Genomic DNA, 20208 nt, shown 5'->3' with positions numbered 1-20208 from the left:
CTAGAAACTAGACCAAAATTACAAAAATGTAAAATAGAAATGGAAAAATAGATCAAATTAAAAAAAATGTCACCCTCAGATTGTTACAACAAACTAATATTGTCACAATATTGAATGAAATGCACATGCATTTAGTGGAAAAGGCCTCGTCTTACAACCATATCAAAGAGTATTTCAACTCATCAAATGTAGCTTTTAAAACTAAATCACCAAATATAAATCTAAAGGTGTCAGAAGGGCTACACTGCATTAGAATACCTTGCTGTTGCTATATTATTGTTGAAGGCTAATTTCATGATCCCAACCGGTTTCTGTGTGCTCCGTAGTTACTTTTCAGCAAGATATAGAAGCTTGTGTTAAGTACATCCATCCATCCATCCATCCATCCATTTTCCGTTCACCCTTGTCCCTAATGGGGTCGGGAGGGTTGCTGGTGCCTACCTCCAGCTACATTCCGGGCGAGAGGCGGGGTACACCCCGGACAGGTCGCCAGTCTGTCGCAGGGGTGTTAAGTACATAATTTATTAAATTTGATGAAAATCTAAGTCTAAGTCTCTATAGTCTATAATATGGGTAATGAGAATCCTTACAGCTGATCAAATACTGGATTTTTGGGTGTGAAATCAGGAAACCTCAGTTGTAGCAGCTTTCTGACAGTCCTTTGTGACTGGATCAGTACATATTGTTCCGCATTAGGAATGATAACATCTGATACTTTCTACGTGCTTTTCATTTTTTACAAGATAATTGTAGCTATCAGATGTCTCCCGTCTGTTTCATCAAGTATTGTGGAAAGTCAGCACACATGACTGTTCAGACCCCAGATATGAAGATCCCGACACACTCAGCTTCCAAAAGTGGCACAGCGTTCTGCGAGCTGAGCCTAATTCCTCCTTGATAAGAACTTCCTTGTTCATACAGTCCAAAGGAAGTTCATTCTGTTCTCTGGTCTCCGGTAGTCAATCTACAGCACTTCTTGGTGCCCCTTACTCAGTTTCCACTCTCAGATATTTTGATACGCCCTCCTCCACACGCATTTACACAGACAGATTATAAATGAGTTTAATCTAGGACTTCATGTGGGATGCGGTCATATTCCCATGTTTTACTCTACGGCTCCCATAATATTAAAAAATAAATAAATATGGGGAATTACATTCCACCTCACAAACCTACACCTACTTCCCTTTCTGTGTGTGTGTGTGTGTGTGTCAGAGTGGATCTCAGTGGGCCATTTCCTCATGCCTGCTCCCATGATGGTACAAACTCCCCCTCCATCCTCTTTCCCACGTTCCAGTCCACCAAACGGTCTCCATGTCAGCCACTCTGTGAGCAGGCAGCAATAAAACAACACACGCTGTATGAGAAAGGCCAGCAGGGACAATATTTTTCTGCTATTCAGATTGTGACGATACAGAAATTCAGACGGGGAGCGAGAGGAGTCTCATGACATGGCTTCTAAACTATGAGATGTGCGCCGCTTGCTGCTGGCATATTAGGGCTAAAGATAGATTACACACAAGCGCAGATGCAAGCAGCCACACACTGAGAGCTCTCTGGCCAAACGCTCACAGGATGAGGTCCTCGGCAGAAGCTCTTTGCCTTTTTTGGTAGAAGGTGCAACAATGACTCCCAACTGTTTTTTCCCCCGTTTATAATAAGTAATTGTTCTGCTGCCTTTCGCTCCTTTCTCTGCAGGTGTTTATGAACTTATCTAAATGGCAGACCAAACTAAGACTATCAGCATTGTGAGCAGTAATGGTGCAAGTTGCTCGTGTCATCTACATTGTTAAGTTTCCAGCTGGTGCATGACAAGAGAATAAACAATAAGTATGAGTGTATTTCCACCCATCATTCATCTGCATGATTATTTATCCACTGTGAGTTGAGGCTGCAGAATTACTGACAACCTTCATTCTAAGCTACAGAAAGCTAAATATTAGACACAGCATTCGGCAAATGTTGATTAAGAAAAACAATAGCAGAAAGATTTATGTCGTAAAACAAGAAATACAAACATACAGATCTGGAAAAACTTTCAAAAACTGCACTGAATCCCAACGAAAACCTCATGGTTATTCCACCAAATATTGATTTCTGAACTCCTCCTGAGTTAAAACCTCACTTTGTTGTTTCTAAATGAATATAAACTTGTTTTCTTTGCATTATTTGTGGTCTGAAAGCACTGCATCTTTTTTGTTATTTTGACCATTTCTCATTTTCTGTACATGAATACAAAAGTTTTGCTTCAGTTTATAGTCAGTAGTTCACAGAATAAAAAAACAATGTTCATTTTACTCAAATATTTACCTATAAAGAGTAAAATGAGAGCAGTGATAATTTTTGCAGTGGTCTCTTAATTTCTTCCAGAGCTGTATGATATGCCATGGACACACTTACATTGAGTTTTTAATGTTATTTTGTTCCCAAAAGAGACACATCTGCCCCGTTGTCATTGATCCTTAACCAAAAGAAGCCAATTAGAAAATCTTGTAAATCCGGCCTGTTTCCAATCAGTGAGCGCACCATGCTAACAACTGCCAGGTCAAGCTGACAGCGTCAGTCTTTGATCCAGAGACTATTAATGAGGGAAGAGTTTCACTATGAGTGAAGACAGAGGAAACACAAAAACTGGGAGAAACTAATTATGGAGGTTGTGGAAGATCAAGAGAGAGCTGGACTATTTGTAGGTAATATGAAGGGTAGGCAGAGTACAACAATCATCTTTTTAATTTGTTGTTTCTTCTGTACTTTGTTCAGGTACATTTTTGGTTTTTTTTTTCAAAGAATCTATTTTATCTAAAATATTGACATGGTGATGATTGTTTTTATAAGGCTGGTGGTGCTAACTGTGCTAATCATGATAACCGCTGATAGAAGAACATTTAAAATGCCTACCCAAACATTTACTCTAATCGACTTATTAAAAACAAGACTGCTGAATAAGTAATTTTGACAGCCCTGGCACATAATTTATCCTTTTTTGTTGCCTCAAAGTTGGCCTGAGGAGTCAGTGGCACTGGCTCAAAACTGAATCTTCAGCAGCCTCCATTAGAGGGGAAGGGACGTTTTGTCCATCACAGCACTGTTTTGAAGAGAGGCATGAATTATTAACAGTGTTTTGACCTGACTGGAGATGAGTTGGGGATCCAAACGGGTTTCTAGTCTTGACTTTTGCAGCTCCCAAATGAGAGTGAGGATCAGACGTTTGCTTTGCTTTGTGTTGTGATGAGACAATAGAAAACACACAGAAACATACAAAACTTAAATACTTATTTAATGCTCTGAAAAGGTGTTTACCCACTTACAAATTTTTTCTATTTTTGCTTTTTCTGCCACACTTACTTTGATCATCATAAAGACTGATAACTTGGGTAAACATATAAGGCAGTTTTCATATTGGAAATGATCAATTTCATTTATCCAGCCTGGATAAATGATCCAGTATGCAGTCACATTTATTAGATTAGATTATTATTGAAAAGTTAATTTGTTTCAGTATCTCAATTTACCAAATCAAACACATTATATAGACAGAGACTTATCCTTTGTACTCTCTATTTTTGTTAATTGTGATCATTTTCTCCTAACAACTATTGAAAACTATTAAAAATTTGAAAATTGCATCAAAATCACATTACTACATAAATGTGGACTTAATAAAGTGTTTAATACCTACTACTTTTAGTTTGACAAAAGAGTCCCACAGGAATGCATCTTTTACTTTATTCCATGACTATCATTGGCCCCTGCCGAATCCAGCAATCGTTGAAACACAACTTATCAGACAACATGAAGTGGGCTAAAAGATCCCAGAAAGCACCAGATTATGCCCAGATCTGAAATGATTCAAAGACAGTTGAGAAACTCACTAACATATGTGTCTGGGAAGCACTGAACCAAAGTGAGAGCCTTAATTAAAGTGGAAGAAATCACGGTACAGTGGTACAACAAATTACTCCAAAAGTGCAAAACTACAGCTGACCCCCCCCCCAAAAAAATACAAAGAGCATCTCTCATTTGCCAAAAATAGGTAATCTCAATAATCAACAAGACTGTAGGAAAAATATTCTGTGAACTGACCAGACAGTTGTGAAACTTTTTGGATGGTCTTCATCCCAAAACATCTGGTGTGAAACTGACACCGTTTCAGAAAATGTCCAACATTATATCTACTGTTAAACATGGCAGTGGCAGTGTGGTGGTCTGGGCCTGCTCTGCTGCTTCAGAAATGCACAATAAGTTAATTGAAGGAACCACAAAGTAGAAAAAGTGCATTATCTTGTCACCTTATGCTCGTCAGCAAAAAAAAATGGACCAAAATGACTCGTATCCAGTTTTTACAAATGTTGATGTTCGCTTTTGCAGTAAAGAGTGGGACAAACAGGTTTGTTGAACAATTAGTTTTTCCTTTTATCCAATAAAATCATCACTTTTGTTTATAATAGCTTATCTTATGAGATATTATGTCTTGGATCATCTGAAACTTTTTTTGCCTTCAAAAGGCTAAAAATGATTAAATGTGTATGAAGGTAGATAACTTCTCGCAGCATTCTGTGATACCTGCAAAGAGATTTTAGTATTTTTAGTGCAAAACCTAATTTAGTAAATCACATCACGCAAACATTGGCAGCAGCTTCTGTGTTCAGAAACTCAGTTCTGATACTGATCAACCCATTAACTGTCTGCTGGCGTTCAACACAGTTTTCTTATCACTCAAGCAGCTTTTCACTGCTTTTCATTTAGACATTAGTCTAATACAACTTGAAGGAAATAGGGCTGCACCTTCTCAGTAAATCAGAGAGGTGATGACAACCGATAAGCAATCTTCAAATGAGCTGATCACAATCAAAACACTGTTGGAGCATGCAAACTCAGAGTTAAGCGGCATGATGTTCTTTCTAAGATAAACATCATACCAACATTTAGTTTCAGATTAATAAACATGCTTGATATACTTGCATCCTTCACTTTTATACCAAAGTGTTACAAACATGACTGGTGGGAAAAATGAGATGGGAAAAAAAATCTGTGGTTTACCAACGTGTGCCATGTGATATTCATGCTAGACTTTTTTCTTGTGATTTGTTAGAAATCATTTTTTGAAGCAAAAACGGTCAAACAGAAACAGGCTCAGATTTCCCTCAAACCCTCAAATCAGCTCGTCTCTTTCTAATTTCAGCTCTTCGTTTTCATGAACGATGCGCTGCGACGCTGTTGGTGAAAAAATGTGTTTAAGTCGTTCAGCAGCTAGAAAGAAAAAAAGTAGAAGAGTGTCTCTGTCTAATCAGTGAAAACTACTTACATTACTTTGAACACCCGTCTTTCTGATGATGTTTCCATAAAGCTACACACTCCTAGCGTTTGCTCTGATGTCTCTCAGTTAATAAAACACACAGACAGCTGTGATACTCACATCTTTTGATAAAGCTAACCCAGAGACTTTCAGACTCATATCTAAGTAACAGCAGCCCACCCAGACTGATCTCCCTGCATCACTTCCTCTCCTCTCAAATCCTCTTATATGCTCCCATCATGCTGAGAATATTAATGACTCAACACCCCAGCGGCTGTAATTATTAGCCATAACTACCCTGGTAAACAAGCAAACCGCTGACGTCTGATCTCGATCACGTTAGAGAACAAGAAGGACCAGCTGAAAGCGGCGATGCCCTTCAACCCAGCTAGGAGGGGGATTTTACACAATGGTAACACTTTCAAACAGCAACTGAGAGAGTCTGTGAGATGCTGACCCCAAAGGAGGAGAAGCACATGAACAGAAAGATCAGAAAGTTTCCCAGCAGCCTGAGATGGAGGACAAATTACTGCCTTAAATGTGGATTCACAGTCTTAGCGATCATTACAAAACACTGAAAGAGTAGTCCTCTCTGCTTTTCAATCAGACTCTACTTGTATTCTTACTGTAAATTGAAAGTAGATAAACTATTCCAGTAAACAGATCTGGTACTTCAGCGTTGCAGGATGACTCCAAACTAAACTCATACAAATTTAAAAAGCCAACTCTCCCTTCAGCTGCAGAAGGCCAATCATCGAGAAGCAGTTTTGTTTTCAAAAACTCTGCTCATATTAACAAAATGTCAACGGTGAAGATCTTGTAATATAAAGTAAAAATACAGCTGTTTCACGTTTTACACATTCTAATATTTTGATTTAAACTGTTAAACATTTTAACAATCAAAAATGAGGAAGATTACCCCAAGAAGTCAGATTGTGTTGTGCTTTGGTCATGTGGTGAAAAAATATTTTCTCAGTTTCTGCTGAAATGCTTCTGATCAAACTACTTTGACCTGGTTGTCCAACCAAACCTGGTCCGATGTAAAGTAGTAATTGTCCATTGAGCCCTACAGCTGCTTGTCCCACATCGACAGGAGCAGATTTGTAATAACTGAGTGAGAGACACAATGATTCGGCCATTTTGGGTTTGTGAGCAACATGTTTAAGGTTTTACAACAGCATCTCACTCTGATTTAAGTTCAAACTTTGACAAGAAAACTCCTTTTTGGACCTACTAGTGTGCTTTGGATTATTGTCCAAAAGCGAGAAAGTGATTGTCTCCTCAGTCTACAGATTGTTCCTTCAAAAGTTTTCCTATATTTTCCCAAACAGGTACTCATGAAGGACTTTGAAGCTGCAAGTAGGGAAGTAGATATTTAAGGCATGAAGCAGAAAGCAATAAAAAAAAAAAAAGCCCCCATATAAAGCAACAGCAACTCTGAAGACACGTTACTGTTACAGCAACAAAATAGTTGAATGCAAAAGTCTTGGGGTTGGGTTAGGAATAAATTACTTTAGATTCTTACAAATTAAGATAAGAGTTTAGTTTTGCAATGACACCGAAGTTAATAAATCTTCACACACACATGTTCGATATATCACACGTCTCATATCCTTGTCTGACAGTTTAAACAGGGTTGATTTCAACATTCTTGTACAACCCTTCCGACGCCCCGGCCGTTAATTATCACTTACAGCCACATTGCCCCATAAAGCCATCATTCTGACATTGGAGTCGCTGTGACTGACGAGGAGGAGCAGATGGCTCGTCTGAAAGCCATTAAACCACCTTTGACCCAAACTGGGGGAAAAAACAGACTTCTGGAGTCCTTCCGAAGCAAAACGAGAAAATGACTGGTACATACTTGTCTTATATTTAAATACGCACAGGCAATCATGAAACCCAGTAAAGAAATTTCCTCTTGGTCTCAGTACCTCAACATCTGTGAGAACCGATGAGATGATGTGCACTTAATGTGACGAGAAGACAAGTGAGGTTGTGTAAGTCAAGGCGGTGGATGAGGATGAGCTCTCCCACAAAACCCAACTCGAGTGAGTCAAAAAGTCCCAATCTGTTAATGTTTCTACATCTTTGCGTGGTTTGTGAAGCTGTTTTCTTCCCTAAGCTAACATAGGACTCCACTGATAGTTAATAGATATCCAACGATTGCCATTCTTCCTCCTTTTTCCTGGAAAAGGGTTGATCAGAAGCTAGGAAGGGCAACAGAGATGATGATGATGGGAATTGGTGAATATTCTTCGAGCTGTTTGTTGGTATTCCAGGAAGGAGACCCAGAATGAATTATTTAAAATAAAAAAGAAGGAAGCACAGAAATAAAACGTCATTTAAAAGTGACATGTTCACAGTTTATATGTTGTGGAGGTAAGAGAAGCCAAGACTTTCAGCAGATAACAGGAAGGCTAAATAGATTACAGCAAAGGCAGCCATTTGGAAATGTTATAAAATGTTAGAGTTAAGGTAGGGATCTACATTATTTAGAGCATATCCACTGGGATTTTAGTTGTGGAGATGTTACTTAGTAAAATATTTTAATGTTTTGTATTGTATCAGATCTTAATTAAAGTTTTGCATATGAAATCATAAGCACATCTATGGACTGACATTACAAATTAGTTAACCCTGATAGGTGGATCTTTAATGTATACTAAAGATTTATGTTATGAGCTTTTTTGTTTCAGCACATCCAACAAATGGTTTTAAACTCCAACCCATGAAGAACATTTAAAGAAATAGCTTTATGTTCCACTTTTCAATCTTTATGTTTTTTTCTTGATTAAACTGAGTCAAAATAAGTTGGAGTGATTAAAATAAGAAATTATTTCTCTGATCTTTGCTTCAAAGTTGGCGACCTGATCCTCCTTTCCACCTCTTACATAATCACAGTGTCTTTACTGACCTCCTCAGCTGTTGTTTTATCATTTATTTTGGGGATCATCCAACAGACTACGGCTACTTTGGTTTGTTTTTGCAGCCGTGAACAAAACTCTGTGAGCAATCAGTCCCACAGAGGACAATTACATTCATTACACTCCCCAGCAGACTGTTATTATCATGAACAATTAGCAAAACTAAGTGACAGGGAACAGACATGACACAAATCACAGCTTCATCAAACCAGCTTAGGTCCTGCAGTGGAACGCATTGTAAATGACCGGCGTAACCATTTCCGGAACCAGCTCTGATTTCCAACAAGACTGTTTCAGAGTGTAGAAAATATTTTCAGAGAAAGAAAAGATGAACATGGCAGCTATAATCCAGTCTTTCCTCCTGTGGTGCCACTGAGCTCCCCGCTTTCCTCCCATGCTGCAAAAAAGGATTACAGTCAAATAATAAAGTTATTTTTTAAAGAAATTATGTTGCAGGTTGCACATGGAGGCTTGGATCATATCCACATTCCCTAATATTTTGAATATGAACTTTTTTTTCTTCTTGAATAGCATCCTTAGTGACTTTCACATGTAAAAGCTTTCAGAAACTCTGTGGTTTTTAATTACTTTGAAAATTTCAGAAAAAAAGTGATATCTAAGATCACTTTTCACTTCGTGGATGTAACATTGACACCGCATCAACAGAGAAGGTTTCCATCAAATTTTCTACATTGGGAAAGTTTTATCCAAAACATTGCCAGTAAAATATGTTTAAATACTGTCATAGAAAATTTCAATTTTAACCTTATTTCTTCTTAATTTACTTAGCTTTATTTCTTTATTTCATTTTAACTTTAAGTTTGGATTGATAATATTATGTATATGATTTTTTTTTTAACAAAATGCTATCATTTTTCATCACCTACCATGAAATGATACTTCAAAGTTCTCATCTGGAGGGACATTTTTCTTTCAAACTCAGACAAAAATATCAGTTTAAAACTAAATTACAGAGTATACCAGTGAAGGCCTCTAATTAAGATTATAAAAGTAAAAGCAAATATGAGACTGATTAGGACATTGTGGGGTTCAGTGTTTTGTCAGCTGGTTCAAACCTTCAGATGATGATTGAAAGATTGTTCTTCATTAAAATACTGGCATTCCTTCACTGTCACAATCCTTTGTACGATGTGTATACAGTCACAGTCACCGTGAATATTTGGAATAATTACTGTATGTCTGGATGATTTCCTTGCACAAATTACTGCACATTTGATTGTGTTTATGTTGGCCAAAATTGCCTGGTTTCCTTCTTAAAGGCATAATTTTCCAAATTAGCGACTAGCTGGTCCAGTGAAACACCAAATTGTGCAAGATTTGCCTCCTCATTCTTGTTGCAGAACACCCTGTCAGTGTTGTTTTGTACCTAAACACAAAACCGACATAATGCAAACATCAGACTGTTGATAAGTCCGAATTATATTGATGTCACGTAGAACCTGAATGAAATCCAGATGGTTCTTAATCAGATTATGAATGGAATAAAAAAAAAGCATACAAATGTTGCTAGCACCTAGTTACTGTATCTGTACAGTCCGCAGAGCGATTCCCCTTAATTTAAAGACACTATTTATTTTTAAAGCAGCTAATTAAATTTTATTGCCAACAACCGGCTCTGAGAGCTTAGTCAAAGGGAGATATTTTTCTCTCTGCCACATTTATTGGTTCTTTCAGCTCAGACAGAAAAATGTTTACTTTGAAAGACAAACTGAAGACGGAGTCATTAATATTCACAATGAGCAACAACAAAAAATCTGCTCAAATTCAGCCACCGTTGGACGAGAAATGGCAACATGTAGCTAACTAGTGGCAGAGCAAGGCGGACATATGTTCGCTTTGTGTGTTTTGTTTGTGTTTGAGCGTGGGGAGGGGAAGCAGCCGGTGTGCCCAGCTGTGTGTCTGATGAGAGGACGTCAACACCTCTGGGAGTCAGAGGAAAGTTTGGCTCCTCCGATTCTCTGCTAGCTGAGGTGAGCTAAAACCTGATCCATAAAAATGAATTTGGCCCTCAGGCAAATAATAATCGCTCTGAGATGAAACGTCTCGTTGCAAACGAGGCCATTTGTTTCTTTGACGTCACTAGCGTTGGGATGAAAGACTTTCCTGAAGCTGAAACAAAATTGAAGAAATGAGTGATGACAAAGAGGCGCTTATTAATAAAATGTAATTTTATTTTATTTGTTATTGTCCTTCCAGAAAAACTCACAGTCAGGACCTGGGGGATCCAAATAGAAAAAGCAGAACTGCAGCCTCAGGCACCTGTCTACCCAGTGAGTTTGTTTGATTTTTGTTATTTTTCAGGCTGTGCCAAAATGTGAATTTCCCCTCTAGGGATTAATAAACAATTTCCCCAGAGGCGAATATTACTCTACTTAAACCCTTTTGATATTTGTTCATTTCATTTAATTCCTTCGTTCAGTTTGATATAATGGTTAAACTAAACTATATGCAAAAAAAAGGGAAAAAATTTGTTTCAGTGGCCATTAAGAGGGACAGCTCCTATGTGTGCAACTCACATGCAGCCTTCAAACTGTAAAATGTGATAAGAGGAGAGGACAGATGGCAGTTTCCAACTTTCCTCCAAACCATTAACCTTTGTAAATTATAAAATTGTCATTATGAAAAAATATTAAAGCTGAAAAACTAAAAAGTGACAAGGACTTGACTTAATCACTGGTTCCCTGTGAGTTTTAAAAGACAAGGCTGCGGTTAACTCTCTGATAAGGGAGAGTGAACTAAACTAAAACGTTACTTCCTGTCTCCTTCCTTTTGTCATTTTTCAGTGTAAACACAAGTTAAGCCACTCACTGCTGCAACAAAAGCTGTTGATGTGAGGATGTGTCTGCAGGCTGATTCTTTTACTGGAGCAACAGTATACAAACAATCATCGGCTGCTACTTAGCGCGCGTCCACAAAATGGCCTCTACAGCAGCAGCAGGAAGCCCTGAGAGCTTTCTCAAGCAGCAACAAGCCCTCTCGATCCCCTGAACTGCTGTATTGACCCAGGTAATGGAGATAATGGATGTTATTCGCATCGAGAGAAAGATCAAACTGGGAAAGGAAACGCTTTGTTTCAACAATTCCTGGTCCCAAGTGCACAGCCATTATTCTGGTTTATCAGGGAAATGATGCGCTGCACCCAAACACCAGCTGCACAGATATCACTTAAAAACAAAGCATTTGTGAATCTCTCTGTCTCTGCGTGGCATTGGGAGGAATACTGCAGAATTAAAAGCATGATCTCACTCTGACGCTTTGGAGCCAACATTTGATGCAAACTTAGCCGAGGAGCAACAGCTGAGCCCACATGACCATGTGGCGCCCCGGATAACCTGGAATCCTGAAACCTTTTCCAAAGACAAATGCTCCTGGCAGGTCAAACGAGACAATAGCGTCAATCAACATTGTCTGTGAGTTCAGCTTTAAGTATCCAAATTATTTATGGGACTTCGTGAAACACACTGGGAGTTGCAGAGAAGTCTGAAAGTCACTCACATCAAAAGCTCTCTTTTGTTTAGCTTTACCTAAAGAAAAAAGTAAGAAGAGTCGATTGGTTCCCAGTTCTGACAACAGTTTAAATCACATAACATTTATCTGGTTTTCAATAAAAGTAAGATAGCATGTGCTTTTAGTTAAAGGTCCGTTTGAAGATGCAACTGTGCAAAACGTTTTTTTTATTATTATTTTTATTATTTTTGCCATTAAGCAGCCGGACTTTAGTATTTTCTTTGAACGTGGGTCATTTAAGCTTCAATTTCTAGAAATTTTCTATTCATTATCTGATCATTTGCAGTTGTTTGTTAATTAAGCCTCTAAGGTCAAACTAATAAATCAAACACAGTTTAAAAGGCACCTATGTGCTCAAGTAATAAATCTAAGCAAACACCTTAACTAAACACATTTAAAGCGTTTCCTTGATGCATAAATTGAGTAATTTGTTAATTACCTACAGATTTAAATCAGCTATCTCAATCCTAGAACATTTTTTCTCTGTTGTGTGATGAACTCATTTAAAAACATGAAATCAGTTTGTCATAATTGGATCTGGCTGGTCAGATCTCAAAGAAAACAGATCTAAATTAACAAGGAGAAGCTTGATCGGTGCATCTTGTAATGGAAGTGAGAAACAGTATTTAAACTTCATTACAATTTTAGAGATCTAGCAAGAAAATACAGTAATCAAATGTTAAATAAGATTGAACTATCAATGCAGGTGCAATTGCAACAAGGGCGTATTTAGGGTATTGTAGAAGAAGCTGTTCTCAAAGGAACGGTCTTTTAGATAAAAAGCAAACTCAGTAATCCCAAACATTTTCCAAACAAGAACCACTTTCCGCTGTTTCCAGATGACTCTCAAGCTTTGTCCGCTATTTCCTTTCCAGGAGTCACAAGAGATCTGGATAATGTTTCACTAATCCCAACAAGCGTAAACTCACAAAAACAACTTTGGACAACTCCAGATTGATAACATAATGTCATGGCCTACATCAAACAAACGGCGCAGGGTGGCTCCTTTTCGCTGCGTTTGCACAAACATAATATGAAATGCTCCAGACTTTCATTTCAGAAGCAGGACACACTTTCCCCACACACTGGGCATTGATTTTATGGTAGTTTTTAAATTTGTTGATTGAAAAAGGCTTGAGGAATATATGTATTGGATTTACGTGGCGTTCCCAAAGTTATGTGCCAAGTCGTAGTCTCTATAAACACAACTCAAACAAACTGTTCACAAATCCCCCAAAGAGGCAAGAAATGGCCCAATGTGACTGCAGACGTGTGCCAGAAGAGAAGTCTGAATTTAGGGACTTTCATTTCAAAGGAATTCGGATCTGCTGATCCTGGGCCAGATTACTGAGCCGCAATTTTTCTATGCTGCGGTCGTGACGCAACAAGGGCATTTATTGTGTCTGATCAGCTCTCTTCTTCTGAGCTCATGAAACTGAGGCACAACGGCACTTTTTTTTCCCCCAGCTCATAGCGATGACCTTTAAACCCTTCGGGTCTAATGTGGACCGCTCTTTGGCCCGACTTGATGAGCTGATGTCACAGGAAGTTAACTCATTACTTATCAGCGATCGGAGCTGAAGTCTAGCAGCTTGGAACCTGATGAAAGGTTGCATTTTTTGGCAGGGACACACTCATTTTAAGACTGCAGTATCAGGAGAAGAGTGTGTGTGTTTTTTTTATCTGACCACGTCTCTACTTAAATCCTTTTGAGATTTATTAGTCTGGATTTCCCTTTTTTAAAAGGTAGTAAATTACTGCACTTTTTTATTTTATTTTATACAATACAACTGAAAACTTTAATGCATTTTTAGGTGGGATTTGATGTAATAAGCCAACAAAAATTAGCATATTATTCTGAAGTTGAAGGAAAATAAGACATAGCTTATTTTCTATTTATTTTCTGGCAAACATTTCTACTAACCTTGTCACTTTGACACCTTTCACTGAAAGTGCTTTCACTGGATGAAACAGAATTCATCCATCGTTTGTTCTCAGCATAGATCCATCTTTTCTATGAAAGCCTCAGAGGTTTCTTATGTAAGTGAGCAAACAGCATCATAAAGACCAACAAGCACAGAACAAGAACTTCAAACGTCCTTCGAATCGCTGCAGAAATAGAGAGGTTCAGCTGGAAGGGCCTGCAGTAACTTTGGAGGAGCTGCAGAGTTCCTCAGCTCTGGTGCCTATCTCTAGCAGGCGTTTGGCAAGAGGCAGGGAACAACTTGGAACAGGTAAGGCCTGTTTACCACAGGACAAGCAACAATGCACGAAAAACCTCAGGGCAATTGGAGCGAACAATTAACCTAACAGTCATGTTTTGGGAAGGAACCAGAGTGCCTGTGGAGAACTCACATAAACTGAAAAACATGCAAACTCCATGTAGAAAGACTCCTGCAGGCCAGGACTTCTCGCTGCAAAGCAACAGCGCTACCAGTTCTGTTGCTGTGCACTGTGGTGGCTTTAACTAGGACTAATTCAGGGCATCTTAGATTTTATTTGTGAAGCATTTTTTAAGAGTTGCCCAAAAAATATATCCTTTATCCTCAGAATTATGCACTACTTTGTGCTGGTCTGCCACAAATAATCTGTATAAAATACATTGCAACTGGAGGTTGAAAAAATGCAAAAGGTTTTGACGTGTATGAACTCTGCATGTTTGACACTTCATTTGTTATTGTTTAAGGAAACACCGGAGAGAGAGATATATAGGCACCCTTCTGTCAAAGTTTAATCGGAGTTTGATTGATGAGTGATTAATCATTAATTGATTTTAATTTCCGGTCACATGATGCCCCTCCCCCCATCCTGTCACCCCCACCCCTCCAAACCCCATCCGATATTCCTTCACCTTCTGACCTCTGTGTTTTAAAAATAATGCAATTAAAGAATGAATAAACATTATGAGTTTTAAGAGTAATACAATAAGTGTTAAATAATTGAGAATAATTTCGGAAAACCAATTTCTCAGTACAACTTAAAACATCAGCTCACAGACCTCAACCTTCTGGATGTGCTGTGGTCATTATGCTCAACGGTTATCAGCTCAACCAGATGATGGTTGAGGCCAGAATTTGGCCCGGCATCATTGTGAATGATTTCGTTCAGTTTTTTTTCATGTGACCGGAAATTAAAATCAATTAATGATTAATCACTCATCAATCAAACTCCGATTAAAATTTGACAGAAGGGTGCCTATATCTCTCTCTCACCGGTCAAAACATCTAGCGAAATTTTTGTCTCTTTCTTTACGCAAATTGCAGCCAAAAAATGAATAACTTTCAAAATGTGCTTACAGCTTCACACTCTTTATCTGCAGTCGCATGAGATCACAAAACTGATTAGCATGACAGAATGAATGGCTGCGTGGATTTATGTATTTGTGATGAATGACTTCAGGATGCCAGAAAGTCACCAAAGGACAAGACCAGGAAGCGGGCCTGCTAACGGGAGCGAGAACACGAAGAGATCACAGACAATAGCCTGAACTCAAACAGAGGTTCAGCACAATACATCAAGGACGAAGAAGAGGAGGAGGAGGAGGAGGAAGGCTTGTGGGGTTGGTGACAAACAGGGATAAGGAAAAGGTAACGGTGTGAGGAGAGTCAAAGGGGAAGCCATGAAGACAGGAAGGCCTGCGCTGTTTGAAGAAAGAACCAAGAGTAAATCTTGTGCTTAAGAATGCATAAAATTATAAACACCTCAGGAGTTTCTATTAAAAGAAAAGGCACTGCACTCCTACACATGAGAGCAGATTTCACAGCATGTCAAACCCCCCTCTCTCTCCGAGCCTGAACAGCGCCACATAAAGTTCAGACGTGCGTTTCAGAGTGGAGGGAACATAGTGGAGCAATTCTGTGCTGCCCGGGAAGCCCGAAGCCACTTGATCACTGCTGGGACAGTGACAGAGAGCAGACAGAGATCTCCCTCATTCTGCACCTCTGTGGGCGCTGCTGCTGGCTAAAAATACACGCAGTCCAGCAGAACTTCAGATAGCATGCAACAGATAGTATGGAAACTTGATCACTAATGCAGAGCAGCTTCCCAAGTTCATATGCAACAAGTGAACAAGTCGGACTCTTGTTCATGTCATCCATTGGACTATTTAGTCCTCTGTTGATAAAAGCAGCAGAATTGTATCAACATGACTTCTGTGCAAAGGGAATGCACTGAAATTAACGGGAAAAATTTGTCAAAATTTTTCACTTCAATCTGTTTTCTGCCTGGAATAAAAGAGCGTAAAAGATTCCTGAGATTGTGGATAAAAATAATTAAGGTTAAATAAGAACAGAAAAGTTGTTCTTGCAGATAAACAGCTTCCTTCAGTGGCTAAGATAATAGCAACAGAGTTAGTCTTAACTTCATTACAAGTCATGCTCGAATGTGACAAATGCTCTCCGAGTTAGTTGTTCTTCTTGCTTTCATTCACTTTGCGGCGTGTCTGTGTAGAAATCCTGCAAGGCAGTCCTGGCTGCCATTCCTCCTAAAGCAGCCCAGTCCTTCCTGAAACCCAGCAGCAGCGACTCACTCACCTCCCCAGGTGTGAAGGAGGCACAGCAGGCCCAGCAGCAGCGGAGAGGCAGCGTCCCGTACGGCCATGGTGGTCGATTGGAGGCAGAGATGTGTGTGCTGAGGTGTGTTTAGAGGAAGTCTGCTCCTCACTTGGTGAACTGCTTCAATGCACACAGCAGAGAGGGAGAGAGAGAGGAGCAGCGTGAGGAGGCAGATGATGCAGAGAGAGGGAGGGAGACAGGAACAAAGTTCCTCCACTGCAAAAAGAAAGGGATGAAGGCACTCAGACACTCTCACAGGCTCATCTACTGCTACGCCGCCTCTGATGTTCTTTTATAACTCTCCTGTAGCTGCACTATTTCTACTTTCTAGAAATAATTAAACCGACTCATGCTTTCGTCCCAATGCTGATTGAGCAGGCAAGTTAGATATCTTTTGCAGCGGATAAAAAGAAGGAGGAACAACTGGGTGAGAGAGAGGGCAAGACAGGCAGAGAGGAGGGCGGGTGCCTGGGAGGAAACACAAATGATGCGAGCAAGTTGCTGCCTGATTTGCCACACCTTTTTTTGTTTCTGAAACACAAACGTTTCCTTAATGAAAGGGCTAAATGTTGGTTATCTTTCTTTACTTTCACCAACAGGAAACCTCCACCCTGCTGAGAGGGGGAAAGACAAGATCTTTGATTTTGAATTGCATGTAATCATTGACTGGCTGAGCTTGGTTTTTATTGCTTCGCCTGCTGGCGAGGAAGTACCTGGTGAAGGTGTGCCTGTCAATTTGCACAATAGAAAGATTAAAATAAGATCCTATGTAAGTCTAGCTTCTAAAAGAAGATAAATCCTGGACAAAAACCCATTAGAGTATGTGAAGACTTGAAACTGGGGCAGTGGTTCACCTTCCAAGAGGAAAACCACCATAAACATGCAACCAAACCTGGAAGACAATAGTTTAAATCAAAGCGCATTACGGCCAAGTCAAAGTCCAGATCTAATGTTGATGTAACCAAGGCCACCTGACAAACCTGTCCTTTTATTACTGTGTATGTAAATATCTGGTTTCAACAGTCGATGATCCGCTTCTCAGTTTATTGGCTGTGGCCATCAAACGTCTATATGAAATGTTATTTTGTTTCAGGGTTCACCAAACCCTGCAGGCCGACATGTTTCTCATAGTTTCTGGAAGAGAAAAGTTCCCAGAGCATCATAGGTCCAACACTGTACTGAACAGTGGTGCTTTTTCACATTTTCCTCTTTTTTATTCATGTGAAACACATCTGGAATATTTATTGTCTGAAAACTCACATTTTTACATCTTTTAATGAGTTACAACAACATTTAATTTCCCTTTAGGATTAATAAAATATTTTTGAATCAGAATTTTACTCCACAAGTTTTCATTCTCACACAACCAGTAAGCACATGGACGTCGATTGCTTTATGAATTTTACCGTATTTATGCGGTAAAGTTCTGGCAAACACAGCTGCTGGTATTTTACCATAAATTAGAGACTTTTTTCTTTTTTTACAGTGCAGAGAATTAAATCAAGAAAGTATAACTTCAAGTTCATATCCAGTAGCAGAATCAAATTTAAAGACGACATTTTACTTCTATCACAAACTTTCTGACCGATTAATGCAAACATATTTTGTCTTCTAAAATAAAATTTTAACTAAAACACACATTTTTGTTTGAAAACCCCAAATAATATTTTTTCAGATAAAGATAACAGTACATCATAACACAGTGTATGAATGTTACCACTGAACGGATGCAATTAAAAACATTTCAGATAACTTAATCACTGTCAGATCAACACTTGTTTTTGAAGGACATAATCACCAACTGAACACACCTGAGGAACGATCTGGGTTGGACACAGACCAGCGTTTGACAGCATGATGGGATCTGAAGTGAACTGCTCTATGTGGAAACAGATAAAAGACTGATCGAGGTGTTTTATACGCTGATCTCTGGGACCTTCACTGCTGACAGCAAAAATGTGAATAATGCGTAAAAATTTCATATTTCTTTCCAGTCGTCTTAAAAAGTGAAACTCCTGTAGAATCATTACACATAGAGTGAAATGTTACAAGCCTTTGTTTTTTGATAATTTGGATGACTTTGATGATATTTTAGTTTTCTGAGACATTGAATTTTAGTTTTTATGATCAATAAAAATGCAAAAAAAACAAATAAATAAAACTTAAAATATTTAAATGTAATGAATCACTATACAATTACCATTTCACTTTTAGAGATGACTGGCAAGAAATATAGCACTTTTACAAAATATTCTAATCTTTTGTGACGCACTACCATATAATGAAATCTCTGTATTTCAGCTAAAAGTAAAACTCCTATTTTCAGTAAACTGATATATGTTAGTACAGTACTGCTTGTTTCTATCCATTTTAATTAGTATAGCTTACAGATTCATGTAATGTAAAATGCAAAATGCATTGTTAGAAAATTTGATTATTACATATCATCAAAAAAAGGTTACTTCATTCAAACAAAAAGGAAAACATATTTCCAGAGAACATAAATTTCTTTCCAACAAAAATTGTTTCTTGCTGCTAAAAGAACCATATGTTAAAATACAGAGGGATGTAAACTACATTTCCTCCTTGGTAGGGAAAGTTATTATAGTTTGCAATTCACTGAGGAAAACTCACAGTTCCTAAAACAGCCACATTGTTCTGCCACCTAATCTGTAAACGAAGATCGAGTCTTCAAAAAAGCAGCTCGGGAGTGGCTGAAGGAAACTTAGAGTAAATAATCAGACATAAGGGGGATTTTTTTTTTCTACTTAAAATTCCACATGAGCAAATTTCAAGAATGTCCCCTTTTCAACCTTTTTAAATATGACATCCTGGACAGGACTGTTGGGAATACCCAAGGACCGCTGGGTTTGGGAATGAGGCAGAGGAAACAAGCACTGTCCACTCCCCCACAAAGTTCCCAAGGACTGCAGAGTCGTGAACCATTTACAGTGGCATTCATAAACCTACATACTCACAAGAGGGAAAACATTAATATGCTTTCCAGACAAATATCTAGTTTGTGTTAATAATTAAATTAACAAATTCAAGGTGTAATTTATGAACACTGTTCATGTTTAGGTTTAACTCTGGGAACCTTTGTGCACAACTGTGAATTATTTGGGATTAAACACTTGGTCTATTCACTTTTTTTAACCATTTGTTTTGAAACATTAACCTAATCACATGACCCTGCATATCTAAGCATTTTTATTTTGTATTAGAGAATACCAATAGCTGTGTTGCTGTTGTATTAAAATCAGTCTATATAGTACAATTTACACTCTGGGTCTGGTGAAGAACCAGATAGTTTAATACTCACAGTTTTGTGAGTATAAAACTAAGATTTTGCATGTTATACTTGTTGGAAAATGAAATAAGAGTGGTCCCAGAGCCAATCCCTGAGGAGCTGCAGTAAAGTACCTAGAAGAATTATTTGTGCTTTCATAAATAGAGTGCCGTTCACTTGAAGGAACATTATCAAACCAGCTGACATTAACAGAAACCTCAACTTTTTGTCTTAGCATAGGTATGAGCAGCTGAGTCAAAAACCTTTCTTTTTGTAATCAGATTGAAAACTTGAAAAGAATTAATTAGAATAACAAAAACAAAATCTAGATCATTGTTTGTAATGGTTTTTTGTTAGTACTGTTACAGGGCTAATGTCAAAAATAAAATGTTTAAATTAACACTTGTCTCTGCTCCTGACCCTTGCCCTTCTGAAACTTCAGCTCCCGATTTCAGTGTCCCGACCATTCATCGGAGAATGATGATAAATCTTCTTGTTTATCCTACCGGAGTTCACAGTGCTGTGCTCATAGGCTAAGGAAAGACTAATGGAAGGAAAGGGAGGAAAAGAAGTCATTCTTTCCAAGCCACTCAGCCCAGACCCAAGAGCAACTTG

The 20208-nt window shown here is 38.5% G+C and overlaps 1 protein-coding gene across 3 annotated transcripts in view; it reads right to left on the bottom strand.

The window, feature by feature from the left end:
• The window catches only part of mcamb (melanoma cell adhesion molecule b), a 39425-nt gene extending 22958 nt beyond the window's left edge, over positions 1–16467 (bottom strand). For 2 of the 3 annotated variants that reach the window (XM_027999734.1, XM_027999735.1), the window contains exon 1: positions 16284–16466. In XM_027999734.1, the coding sequence (XP_027855535.1) occupies positions 16284–16350 (67 nt within the window). In that variant the 5' untranslated portion in view covers positions 16351–16466. Of the gene's footprint in view, positions 1–16283 lie in introns of all 3 variants that reach the window. The other variant, XM_027999733.1, reaches the window with a different exon arrangement.
• Positions 16468–20208: the final 3741 nt, after the last annotated feature.

This window comes from Xiphophorus couchianus, chromosome 18 (assembly GCF_001444195.1).
Source record: "Xiphophorus couchianus chromosome 18, X_couchianus-1.0, whole genome shotgun sequence".
NCBI lineage: Eukaryota > Metazoa > Chordata > Actinopteri > Cyprinodontiformes > Poeciliidae > Xiphophorus > Xiphophorus couchianus.
Note: the sequence above shows the minus strand (reverse complement) of the source record. Positions and strands in the feature narration are given on the sequence as shown.